At 51.2% G+C, this 12,839-nt stretch overlaps 1 protein-coding gene across 1 annotated transcript in view; it reads left to right on the top strand.

Moving 5' to 3' along the window:
* The window catches only part of LOC134433359 (zinc finger protein 239-like), a gene marked incomplete at its 3' end in the record, with an annotated part of 37,114 nt that extends 33,548 nt beyond the window's left edge, over positions 1-3,566 (top strand). Inside the window, exon 3 of the mRNA XM_063182216.1 lies at positions 3,334-3,566. Within this exon, the coding sequence (XP_063038286.1) occupies positions 3,334-3,566 (233 nt within the window). The remainder of the gene's footprint in view (positions 1-3,333) is intronic.
* Between the last annotated feature and the right edge of the window lie 9,273 nt (positions 3,567-12,839).

Genomic DNA, 12,839 nt, shown 5'->3' with positions numbered 1-12,839 from the left:
TAACCTGACACCCTGTTGGTCAAGGTGGTGGCAGCAGTGCCATTAAATGGTGGCTGCAGTCCTGTTGGAGTGATGAACGTGGTTCTGTCAGAGCAGTGATCCTGTAGAAGGGTCTGGTCTTCCTCTGAAGGTCCAGTGGTGGTAATGGAGCTCTTGTCCTCTGGGAATCCAGTAGGCAAGCTGCTCCTGGTCTTTCATACCTTAGCTTATATCCAGGTAGGAATGCTTGTATCCTCCTACTAGGCAGAGCATCCCACAATGGGATGATGGAATTTTATCAGTCCTGCAGTGACATTCAATGGCCCATTCACAGAAGATATCTCCCCTGGAGGGCGTTATCAGGGCTGAATCATGGAAGAGATAAAGAACACTGCCCCACCTGTTTATAACAGTTGATGAAGATGGGGATTGAAAACATGCATTTGGTTACATCTTACATTGCACCCTGAAACAGTGGAGTAATCCCTGCTCAGGGGGTGAACACCACCCCCTTACCCAAACTGGCTCAGCTGTAAAACCCCCACTGTGGGATGTCAACACACACACAGGGGACAATGTCACACTTGCCCTGCTCCAGGGGAGGTCTCTGTCCCTGTCATTCCCTCTCTCTCCCCCCCTTTTCTCTTTTTTCGATCTCTCTCTCTACCTCACATTTACTGTTTAATAAAATCTACTTTGGATTTGGTCTCGTTAGCACTTTAATTGGGGCAGAGGCATCTCTCTACCAGTTTTCTTAACCATATTGCAACAATATTTTGGCACAGTGAGTTCAGGCACTGTTCTTTGACCCCAAGTGCCTTTGACAACAGCATGGTTCCTTCCTCTGAGGAGATTGTGGTTCTTTCTGGAAGAACTCTTAGAAACTTGGACACAGTCCCTCCTTCCTCCTGGGGTGCTTATGGGAGAACTTATGAGGAAAATAGCTTTTGTGGATGGCCAGTGAAAAAGAAAATATTTTCTTGTCCTTCCTTGAAAAGTTTGTTAAAATCACTGGAGGAAAGGGAGCAAATGATACCAGCAAGACTGACAAGGTTCATTCACTCCAAGGTGAGGAACACAAGGCTGCTAAAAGTCCCAGAAGAAGCCCAGCTCAAGTAGCTAAATTCCCAAATTACTCCAGCCAGGGGTCTCCAGGAGGATTTTTTTGGTGAGTGTTCGGAGCCAGCAGAACCCGGACTCGAGCCCCAGATATCTTCGGGTTCCCTAAGAGGAGCTTTCTTGGGGCAAGAGAGCCGCAAACACCCCTCAGGGGGGTCCCGGGGGGTCCACGTGGGGATGGCCCGGTACAAACGGGGCGGGACATTGGTTTTGGGGATCCCTGTGAGAGCCGGGGTTGTGGAACGGGGGACCCCTGGGGCGGGAAGAGGGGAAGGGGCGATATCGGAGCTGGAGGACCCCCGGCAGCCCGGAGATGAGGCAGGGACGGAACCCCCTGACTCTGACAGGGGCGTGTCCTGGGGTGACTTCATGATGCTTGTACCCCATCGGTCTGTTTAGCCCAGAAATGAGTTCTGCACCTTGAAGGCTGGATCAGAGAGTAAAGGGTAGGAGGAAGAAGCTGCAGTTTGTTTTCAGATACTGCACTCACTCCTCCACATTCCGGCTCCTGGAGTGTTGTGATGCCTTAAGGAGTTGGAATAGAGGCCAGACAGAGTTAAGTGGAGTAAATTAGATATTTATTGAAGTGCCTTCAAAGGTCACACCCTGGGAGTACTGGAGCCACAGATGTGGCTCTGCCTGGATGGCTCTGAGATGGGAGCAAAAGAGGGCTTGGTCACGAGATCTCACATTTTTGTAAATTTTAGTACATTTATATATAGGAGTTAACTGCCCAATTAATAGCTTCAACAGCTTCAAATTATGAAGTTTTGTCTTCCTTGCTTGCTTGCTTGCCCTCCTCTTTTCATGTTGTTTATGCTTTGGGCCTGAAGTTTGAAGAGATTGTCCTTGAGTCTCCAGCTAGAACAGGATTGTTTTGTCTTCACAACTCTGTGAAAAGATCTCAGTAACACTTAATATAAAGCTAAAAGCTGCACACCAAAACACAATAGAAAAACTTAAAACCTAAGGTATCAGTTGTCTTCTGACAGACAGACAGCAGGAAAGAGCTCTCCTTTGCTTTTAGTTAGTTTTTAGATCACTTGAGGCAGAGAAGTTCCCTGGACTGTGGTTTTTCTTTTTCTTTGAAGTTGTTTAAACCTGCTCTGCACTGAACACCCCGACCGCATCAGCAGCTTGCACCTGCGGCCCACTAGGCTGAGCCTGGGCTGTGGCATTTCCCGTGCCAGAGGGACTGATAAGAGACTGAGCTGAACTACTGCCCACAGAGGGACTTTCTGAGTTTGTCATCTCTTTTGTAGCGGCAAGAGGTTTTATTGTTTAATATTGTTCATTTTTTGTGCTGATGAATACTTTGCCTGTTAAATAAACAGGGTTTTTTTTCCCGTTTTCTCTGAGGAAATCTTTTCCTGATCTGGTTGGGGGAGTGGCTGCTTGAATTTGCTTTTTAGAGAAAACCCTTTTGGAGGTTTTCTCCCAAATTTGCCCAAATCCAGGACAGGTTGGTGGGAAGACAGAGGACCCCCAAGTGGCTGGAGTTGGGGGAGGCTGGAGAGGGGGACCCTGAAATTCCCCCAGCATCCCTAAGCAGGACCCTGGAGAGAGGGATCCCCAGGTCCCATGGTGTCCCCAGCAGCCCTGAGACAGGGGACCACCAGAAACCCAGAGGGATGAGACTGGAAATGGGACACTCCTGGTGGTTTTTTTTTTTTTTCTTGATTTTTGGAAGTTTTTATGGGCACCAGATGACTTCTGGAGATGGATTTGGTTGGGAGGAATTCCCAATCCAAGGGATTCACACCTTGTTTTTCCCAAACCAGGATTTCCCATTCCCAAACCTTGGCTGAATGGAGGAGGAGAAGGCTACAAGGAAGAGGAAGATGCCCTGGGACACCCAGGCAGGTGAGGAGGAAGTCAGTGCCCCTTTCCCCCTCTCCTGCTCTGTCTCCCAGCCCAACATAGCCCCCGGCTGCAGGACAACCCTGCTGCCAACGCCGTCCTGCTGGGGATGCACTGGGGGGATCTCCTTCCCCTTCTCTGTGGCACGGAGGCAAATACCATACTCTCCATGTCCTTCCTCCCCCAGAGAAGGAGCTGAGGATGGAGACCAGGGAGGACAAATCCCTGCACCAGAACCTCGTGGAAGAGGCTGTTTTGAGCAGTGCCACAGTGCAGAATTCCAATGGGGAGGAAAAGTTCCGTCGCACAGGAGGATGGGCTCCAAACCCAGCCCAGGGTTCTCTGAGAAGGAAAGACCTACCCTGAGCCAGGAAGGTGGACAGAGCTTCAGCCAGAGCTTGGAGCTGGTGGCTCATGAGCAACTTCATGATGGGGAGAAGCCCTACAAGTGCTTGGAGTGTGGGAAGAGCTTAATGCAGAGCAACCACCTCATCAGCCACCACATGATCCACACCGGGGAATGGCCCTACGAGTGTGGGGAATGTGGGAAGGGCTTCAGCTGCAGCTCCGTCCTTGTCACCCACCAACACACTCACACTGGAGAGAGGCCCTATGAGTGTCCCCAGTGTCAGAAGAGGTTTCACACCAGCTCCGATCTCCTCTGCCACCAGCAGATTCACACCGAGGAGATGCCCTTCACCTGCCCTGAATGCGGGAAGGGCTTCAAGCGCAGCTCCAACCTTGTTAGGCACCAGCACATCCACACTGGGGAGAGGCCCTACGAGTGTCCCCAGTGTGGGAAGAAGTTTCACACCAGCTCTAATCTCCTCCTGCACCAGCGCATTCACACAGAGGAGAGGCCTTTCCTCTGCCCTGACTGCAGGAAGGGCTTCAAGCACAACTTTACCCTCATCAGGCACCGGCACATCTACAACAGGGAGAGGCCCTTCGAGTGTCCCCAGTGTGGGAAGAGCTTCTCACAGCGCTCGTTCTTTACCCGACACCAACAGAGTCACCAGTAAGGGCAGCCCTGTGAGTGCCCCAACTGCAGGAGAAGCTTCATGCACGGCTCCAGCTTCATCCCCCATGGGAGGACCCACAATGGTCAGAACCCTGGCGATCCACATTCCCTGTGATCCATGTTGGGAAGACACTGGGCTGGTTATTCTTTTATTTTGGCCCTAATTTTCTTTGGATTCATCTTCATCCCTTTAAACCAGAGGAAATTGGGGTAAAAATCGATAAGTTCATCAAAGACATCTAAAGCCTCACTTTTTACTTGTGTTTCAGGGGAATCTGAGATTCAGGGAAATAATTGGGAGAATTTGGGGTTTTGGGGGGTATTTGGTGTACTCGTTTCCCTTTTCTTGGCACTCAAAGAGACAAAAGAGACAAGAGGGGATGTTGGGAATTTAGCTGCTAGAAACTGGAACAGTACAAAACCGTGGTTAATTCCAAGTCCTGCACCTGTGAGATAGCGTGTCCTTGGGCTGAGCTGTAGTATAATAACAAATAGTGAAAGAGACATGAGAAAAGAGAGATGTAACCCCTAAGGAATGAGGAAGAGTTCATGGTATAGTTTAACCAATAGATTGCTTGGCTTGCAGAATATTCATAAGTTTAATATTTGCTGTATAAGTGTTTGATGCTTTCTTCAATAAACGGACCTGTGATGAACCACCTGGTGTCCGGGTCCCCTTCCTTCGACAAGGGTTCAATCTGTCACCTCAATGCCACTGAAAACTACTCAATCCCACCCCAAAATTCCTTGATTCCACAGGTCTTTGGTATGGAATGGGGTTGGAAGGGGATTGAGCAAAGATGGCTTCAAATCAGGAGGGTTGAGATGGGCATTGGGTGGGGCAGGATGGGTGGGATGGGGTTTGGGAGATGGAAAATGGGGGAAATATGGCTTGGGAAGGGGATGTTGATGTCCAGGAGTGGTGGGATGAGTTGGGGTTGGGATTAGGGAGGTGGATTGGGGTCTGAAAGTTTGGGTATGATGAAGGGATGGGGAGCCCATTACTGAGTGAGTTTTTTAATAATCCACATTCCTGAAGAGATTTTGAGGTCTCTCATATTTCTGAGGCTGTTTTGGGGCACTCCCCAGCTCTTGGGGGTTTCCTGAGAGCAGCTCCATGAGTCCCCATTGCCAGAGGTGGTTGCCTTGGGCACGAGCTCAGAGCTGTAGCCAGAGTCCGTTGCCTTGGTGCTGGAGAGCAGAGAAATGATGAATGGCCCCAGACATCTGCAGTGTGTGTTTGGGGGCAGGGAGAGGTCTGCATAGGTGGGGTGGTCACTGCCCCACCCCAGCCACTGCAGCCTCTGGCCCAGCCCCAAAGTGGCTGCCAAGCCCCTGGCACCCCAAAAACCCCACCTGAGCGAGGGACCAGAGCAGGTCAGGCTGTGACACAGGTGTGACACTGACACATCTCACGGCTCCAGAGCTCACAGCAGCTGAGATCCAAGACTGACTGTGACTCCCTCTCTCTCTTCTTCTGACTTCCTTTTATCGAAGTCTGGATAACTTGAAGTTGAACAGGTTAGAGTTTGCTCAGTCAGTGCTTTGTCAAGTGATTTACTGTAATTCAATGCTGTTTCAGATTTCCCAAATACCTCATTCTCTGAAGTTTGCAACTAAAAGTTTGTTCTCCACCCTCCTGAGCAGTTTGCTGTTTTCTCCCCCTGGCCATGTGTCCTGCAGGCTGTGCCCCCTGTGCATGCTGCTCCTCTGCCCTGGCTGGCTGCACTCGCCCATCTCGCTGTGCCCCAGCATTTCTCACCCAGCGTTTCTGTGCCCTCCCTGGGCTCCCTGCACCCAGCGCTGCCAGCTCCTGGCACACAGAGCCAGGGCAGGAGCCCACCCTGTCAAGGGGCTCTGGAGCAGGGTGGGGGCTGCGATGGCTTCTGAGCTCAGCAGCTGCTCCTGGCATGGTTCCATGGAGACCGAGCACAGCAACGCTGCTGAGCATTGTCCCTGCTGAGGGTTACACACTGCCAGGGCACATTCCCTGCCTACAGGATTGCTGAGCATTGTCCCTGCTGAGGGTCACACACTGCCGGGGCACAATCTCTGCCTGCAGGATTGCTGAGCATTGTCCCTGCTGAGGATCACACACTGCCAGGGCACATTCCCTGCCTGCAGGATTCGTGCCCGACCCAAGCGCTGCACTTATGTCTCCAGCGTTGCTTTCTAACAAAAACAGGGGAAGGCAAACTGTGCAGGTCACGGTATTTTAGTGTGTCTAAAACTCACTAAGTCATTGATCTTAGAGGTGAGATGCATTTAGAACTCATGGCATGGAGAAATAGTGTAAGATGGAAAAGGGGAGCATAGAAATAAACTGAGGAAAACATTTCAGATGATTTCTTTCCATTTTCATTTCACTTCTGGAAAGCTGGTTCAGTTTTCCAGGAATCTTCTCTGTGATCCTGTCTGCTCTTTTCAAAAACCTTTCCTGGAGAGTGAGGTCGAGATCTTGTCACAAGATGTGCCACCAACTGCGGCTTCTCTTGGCTTTCCACACTGCGTGCAGCAGGACTCTTGCAGCAAAGCAGGACAAAAGTTTTGAGGACTTGACAACTTGTCCTTTCTTTTCCTGGTGGACTGGGGAGTTGTGCTATGGGTAAGGTTTTCATTGTTACTGTTCCAGGCTAAGAAAATAGGAGGTGGTACAAAGAATTGTTAGGGAATACAAGCCTGGCTGAATGCAGAGAAAGAATCTCCAGAGCCTGCAGCCACAAGTGGAGGCTTGTGTGATGATCATTCCAACCTGTCACTGGACATCTTGAAAATTATCTGGAATGTGAAGATGCTCTGACAGAGGGAGTTTGTTTCTGAATTCAGTGTGGATGATTCCACATCTGGTGCCTTGGTGCATAAATCAAGAGCACAATCAGTTAATGATAAGCACCAGAACAAGATGGACCTCTCAGAGTAGCTGACTGAAAGAATCTGAAAAAGAGAAATGCAGGGAATGACCGGGTGAACCTTTCCTGGAAGAAGGATGATTTTTTCTAATAATTACTAATCCATTCCCTCGTCTTTTGGCTTTCTTAGCAAGGCCACTTCCATCTAATATTCCCCAGGAAGTGTGAAGCGTGAGCTTGTGGAAGTGCCTGAAAGATGCCCTGTTCCTCTGCAGGGACACTCAGGCTGGAACAGGAGCCAGAGCCCTGTCTGGGGAAGCCTCCTCTGAGCTGGAATTTGTGCTGTGCTGGGAGAGGAGGAGGAGGGGGATAAGGCTGGCACTGTGTGGCAGGAGCAGGAGGTTTGGGCCACAGGACATTCCGTCTGTTTCACTGCCCCGCAATGGGCGGCTGTGCCCAGGGCTCTGGGCCTGGCCTTGCGTGCGCTGAGTGCCCTGGGCTGGGCTCAAGTTCCTGCTGGGACTGGGCAGAGCCTGGGCTCAAACTGGGGGCAGCAGCAGTGCAAAACACCTCTGGGCATCTGCATTTCCTGCTGCTGGGAAGGAGCAATGAAACAAGTCGAGAAGTTCTGGTTTCTGTTTCTTCTGGTGGATTTTTTAATTTAATTCCACATTGCGGAGGCAATTTCTATGCTGGCCTCTGTCAGTTTATTCTATTTCAACAATGCCAGCAACAGGGCTACGTTTGAGCACCGCAAATGTGGCCTGTGAAGCTTTAATTCCCCTCATCTTAGTGTTCAGAGGCTGGTGGGCATTCCAGTATCTGCTGATTTTTATGCCTGTGTGATAAATAGGTATGATTCATGCTGATAAAAATTGAAACAGTAATTGATACAGTAATTAATATTTTAGAATAATAAATTAGTTAAAAAGTTATAATGCCAAAGAAGAGAGGGAGAGGAGGGGCTCCACCCCCACCCCTTCCCAGCAGATGTTTTCAAGGACTACAGGAAAGAAGCTGAAGATACAGTTGCTAAAAATGAACAACAACCCGGTTGGGTCCCAGGAAATGCTAATTATAAGGGATTTATTGCCTTGATATGTAGATGTAGTGATACGTTAGTCTTGGCTTACATTGTACTGGCTCGGTGCGCATGTGTAACCCTAAGGTGAATTAAGGAACAAAGAAGAAGAGGAGAGGTCTTCATCCAAAACGACCCCCAAAGACTTGTGCGACCACCAAACTGAGTGGTGGCGCATGCGTGGTAAAGGTGGTAATAAGGGCGGAGATAGAGATATGATGAACCGAAAATGGGAGGAGATGATATTGACACACGGCAAATAAGGGGTGACTTTCACTTGGCAAGCTTGTACGTGAAGTGGCAAGGGTCATTGAAGTCTGCCCTCCGTACCCTGCAGTATCTTTTGCTTATGTGCTATTATTGGAACCAAATTATCCCTTATTTTAATTAAATTATATTGTATCCAATTTTATATTTTTTAAAATTTTAACTATTTAATTAAAATTGTTACTACTTTTATTATTGTTTGGGGTTTTTTTTATGATGGGATAATTGGGCAAACATAACACCTGTGACAAAAATACTGACTTCATTGTCATGAGAGCACCATGGGTAGCACCAACTGAAAGAGGCATTTGCAGTTTTATGGATAAAATTCAGGTTGCAAGCAGAAGAGGGCCAAGAGCAGCCATGATCTGCAATTCCCAAGGCAAAGGCACCAGCAGCCTCCTCCTGTCACCTCAGGGTGAGTAAAAGAGTGTTGAAAACAGCGCTGGAACCCGATCCTTTCTTCCTCTGAGGGCTGGCTCAGGGCAGCACAGGCGGGCCCTGAGCAGTCAGGGCTGTGTGTGGGAGCTGGTTGCTCTGCTCCAGAATTGAGCTGGAAAAAGCCCTTAAGAGCCAAGGCAGGAGCAGGCGGGAAGGGGCCGGCGCTGCTGCTGCTCCTGGTCCTGGCTGGGCCGGGCCGGCGCCCCCTGCGCTGTGGCTGCTGCTGCTGCCAGAGCCGGGCAGGACTTGGGGACAGGGAATGGACACGGGGGGACAGCAAAGGCCTGGCGGCTGCAGGGATGGTGGCGCTCGGGCCAGCACCAGCACAGAGCTTCAGCCCACAGTTAACCCCGAGGGAAACGCTGGGGAAAGGTTCCATTTCAGCCCTTCTGCACTCATGGCTGTGAAGGGACTGAAATGAAAGGAGAACAAGAAGGGTCCAACCTCTCCTCCTGCCTTGGGTGGAGCTCCGGGCCTGAGTCTGTGAGGGGCTGTGAGGGGCTGTGAGGGGCAATGAGGGACCATGAGGGTCTTTGAGGGGCCATCAGTCATGAGGGGCCTTGAAGGGCCTTGAGAGGCCATGAGGGGCAATGGGGAACTCAGAGAGGCCTTAAGGGTCTGTGAGGGACTGTAGGAGCCCAGGCACCTCATGGAACCAAGGGTCCATCATGTCCCAGCAGGGCCTTGTGGAACCAAAAGGACCATAGTGACACTATGGAACCTCGTGGTATCACAGGTCCATTGTTAGACAGAAGCCACAGCAGGGCTGCAGAACCAAGGGGATCATTGTGGCACTGCACAACTGTGCAAACCTGTGAGCCTACCAGGGAAAAGGCAGTAGAAATGCCCTGGAAAGACACACCACAGGCTCCGGGCACTCCTCACAGCTCAGGGTGAGAAAAAAGGCTTCCCCCATAGTGCTCTGCAGCACTATGTTAATTTGTCCCAGTTTTGTCCTTCCCATTGGCCTTCTCTACCCCTTTTACACTTAGATGTTCATGTTCTGGCGAGTTCTCCCTTCCTATTGGTGTGTAATCCTGTCCATCTACCCTGGCATTTCCTACTGGTCCCTTCCCAGTGTACCACCCCTGAGCCCTCAGACCATTGGATCCCTGGTGCTCTCCTCTGCACCCTCTTTCCCTCCATTTATACCCTGGACAATCCTTTGTCTTTGGCCTCTGGACACTTTCAGCATTTCTCTCTCTCTCTCTCTCTCTGTGTGTGTGTATCTGTGTGTCTGTGTGTGTGTCTGTGTTTGTGTTTGTGTGCTGGTGCTCTTGTGGTTCCTACCCATTGGCACAAGACACTCTCGGGGAAGGTTGTGTCCAGACCACCTAAGACTGCAGCAATAACTCATTTTTTTCATTTACTCTGTGGTGTAAATGAACCATTCTGTCTAATCATGATCAGAAAAAATCAGAGTTGTATTTATATAAATTTATCTGGTATTCTATGATTAATCCTGTGGGACAAATAGCGTTAAAGTTCAATTCCAATGCCCAATCTTTTACACCTTTGACAAAGACTGGGGCTAGGATTGGATCCAGCCGTTCCCAGTCTCCTCTCTTAGAAGGAATTTTAGAAGTCTAGGGGCCCTGCACGAGTTTGAGGATCCTTCATGGCTGTTTGGTGTAATATCTGCACTTCATGTCTAAGCAGGAGTTTCTCCAATAAAGAAATAAAGCTCTTGCCTCAAGCTCCCACTGTGCCCATGACAGGAACCCCTGTGAGTGTCTGGGACATCCCAGCTCTTTGGCAGCCTGGGGACTCCTGGGATGTCACCGTGGAGCCCCCATGAGTGCCTGTGACAGATCGGTGCCTTTGCAGCCCAAGGTCCTCTGGGATGACACCATGGAATGGCTGAGACTGCCTCTGACCACAGGGCTCTTTACCATCCCCAGAAAGCCCTGGGAAGTCTCCATGGAGCTCCTGTCTGTGCCTGTGACATTCCAGCTCTGGAACAGCCTGGAGACTCCGGGAAAGTCCCCATGGAACCCCTCAGAGGGCCTGTGACAAATCTGATCCTTAGCAGGCAACCATCACCAGGACTCTGTTGCTATGGTCAGTTTCCATGGCAGCTCCATGGAGACCCCATGCCAGGGGTGGTTACCATGGACACCAGCTCAGGCCTGCAGCCAGAGCCCGTTGCCATGGCAACCATTGGCAGCCCCCATCCCCAGGCTCATGGGATCCCAGAACCACAGAATTGGCTGAGCTGGGAGGGACCCGGTCCAACTGCTGGCCCTGCACAGGACACCCCAACAATGCCAGCCTGGGCCTGGCAGCACTGTCCAAATGCTGCTGGAGCTCAGAGAGCTCTGGAGCTGGGACCCTTTCCTGGGGAGCCTGGGCAGGGCCCCAGCAGCCTCTGGGCAAAAACCTTTTCCTGAGATCCAACCTGAGCCTGCCCCGACTCAGCTGCAGCCGTTCCCTCCACTCCTGTCCCTGGGCACCAGAGGGAAGAGGTTCCCACAGGCCCAGCCAGGGACCCGCTCCCAAGGCTGTTGCCATGGCCACCAGGGCTGGGACCAGCTGGGATGCTCGGTTTCCATGGGCCGGGGTTCAGGAATGGGATTCCCCAATTTCCTGCTCCCGCTAAAACTGTGCTGCCCTGGCTGCCCTCCCGCCTCCCATGGAAAGCACAAAAGGTAAAGATCCTGGGTCTGAAAAAGAACAATTTATTGGGAACAGCAACGAGATAAGGAACAAACAGAAGAGAAAAAATATTGATAACAGAAGGGATAAATAAAACTGTTTATGGGGAAAACTACAACACAGCTGCCTGGCTCTTCCCAGCAACATATTTCCCCCACCTGGAAAGAACACCATTCTTCTCAGGGAGAGAGAGAGTCCCTTTCCTGCCCCTGGCAATGACTTGAGGTGGGAGTGAGTATAATGATGCAGCCATGGCCAGACCCTCATGTTCCTCAGTTCCACACCATGTCATTGACAGGGGAAGGAATAGGGACAGGTGTCTTCCCAGCATGGTTCATAGGGAACATGGATCACCCAGGGTCTTCCCAACGTTAGACCTCCATGGGGGATGAAGTTGGAGCAGTGCACGAAGCTCCTCCTGCAGTTGGGGCATTCGCAGGACTTCCCTTACTGGTGACTCTTGTGGGTGTTTTGTCAAGTTGAGGCTATGAGTGAAGTTCTTCCCACACTGGGGACACTCGTAGGGCCTCTCCTCTGTGTGGATGCATTTGTGGGTGATGAGGTTGGAGTTGTGCTTGAAGCCCTTCCCACAGTCAGGGCAGCGGAAGGGCCTCTCCTGTTTGTGAATGTGCTGGTGGCAGCGGAGATGGGAGCTGGTCCGAAACTTCTTCTGAAACTGGTGACACTCGTAGGGCCTCTCTCCAATGTGGATGCGATGGTGCTTGATGAGGTTGGAGTTGCAGTTAAAGCCCTTCCCACGCTAAGGGCAGCAGAAGGGCCTCTCCTCTGTGTGAATCTGCTCATGCTGAAGTAGACTGGAGCTACTTTGAAACCTCTTCTGACATTGGGGACAGACGTAGGGCCTCTCCCCAATGTGGATGCGTTAGTATCTGCTGAGTTCTGACCTGTAGCTGAAGCCCTTCCCACATATCCCACACTCGTAGAGCCATTCCCCAGTGTGGATCTTCTGGTGGCTGAGCAGGGTGCTGCTCTGCCTGAAGCTCTTCCCACACTCCAAGCACTTGTGGGCCTTCTCCCCATCATGGACCTGCCCATCAGCCACCAGCTCCGAGCTCTGGATGAAGCTCTGTCCACCATCCTGGCTCAGGGTGGGTCTTTCCTCCTCAGAGCACCCTGGGCTGGGTTTGCAGCCCCTCCTCCTGTGGGATCTCAGGGGATTTTCTTCCCCAGTGGAATTCTGCACTGTGGAGTCACTCAAAACAGCCACTTCAACGAGGTTCTGCTGTGGGGATTTGTCCTCTCTCATCTCCATCCTCAGCTTCTTGTCTGGGGGAGGAAGGACAAGAAGAGGATGGGATTTGCCCCCACGCCAGAGGGAAGGGGAAGGAGATCCACTCAGTGTATCCTCATCAGGACGGGATTGTCCTGCAGCTGGGGGCCATGCTGGGCTGGGAGATGGAGCTGGAGAGAGGGGGAAAGGGGCACTGATTTCCTCCTCACCTGCCTGGGTTTCCTGGGGCATGTTCATTTCCTTGCAGCCACCTCCTCCATCTGGAAAAAGTTTTGGGATGGGAAATCCTGTTTTGGGAGGAAAACAACAGATGAG

Source organism: Melospiza melodia, unplaced genomic scaffold (assembly GCF_035770615.1).
Source record: "Melospiza melodia melodia isolate bMelMel2 unplaced genomic scaffold, bMelMel2.pri scaffold_18, whole genome shotgun sequence".
NCBI lineage: Eukaryota > Metazoa > Chordata > Aves > Passeriformes > Passerellidae > Melospiza > Melospiza melodia.
The sequence above is the reverse complement of the archived record's forward strand: the minus strand, read 5'-3'. Positions and strand labels throughout refer to the sequence as shown.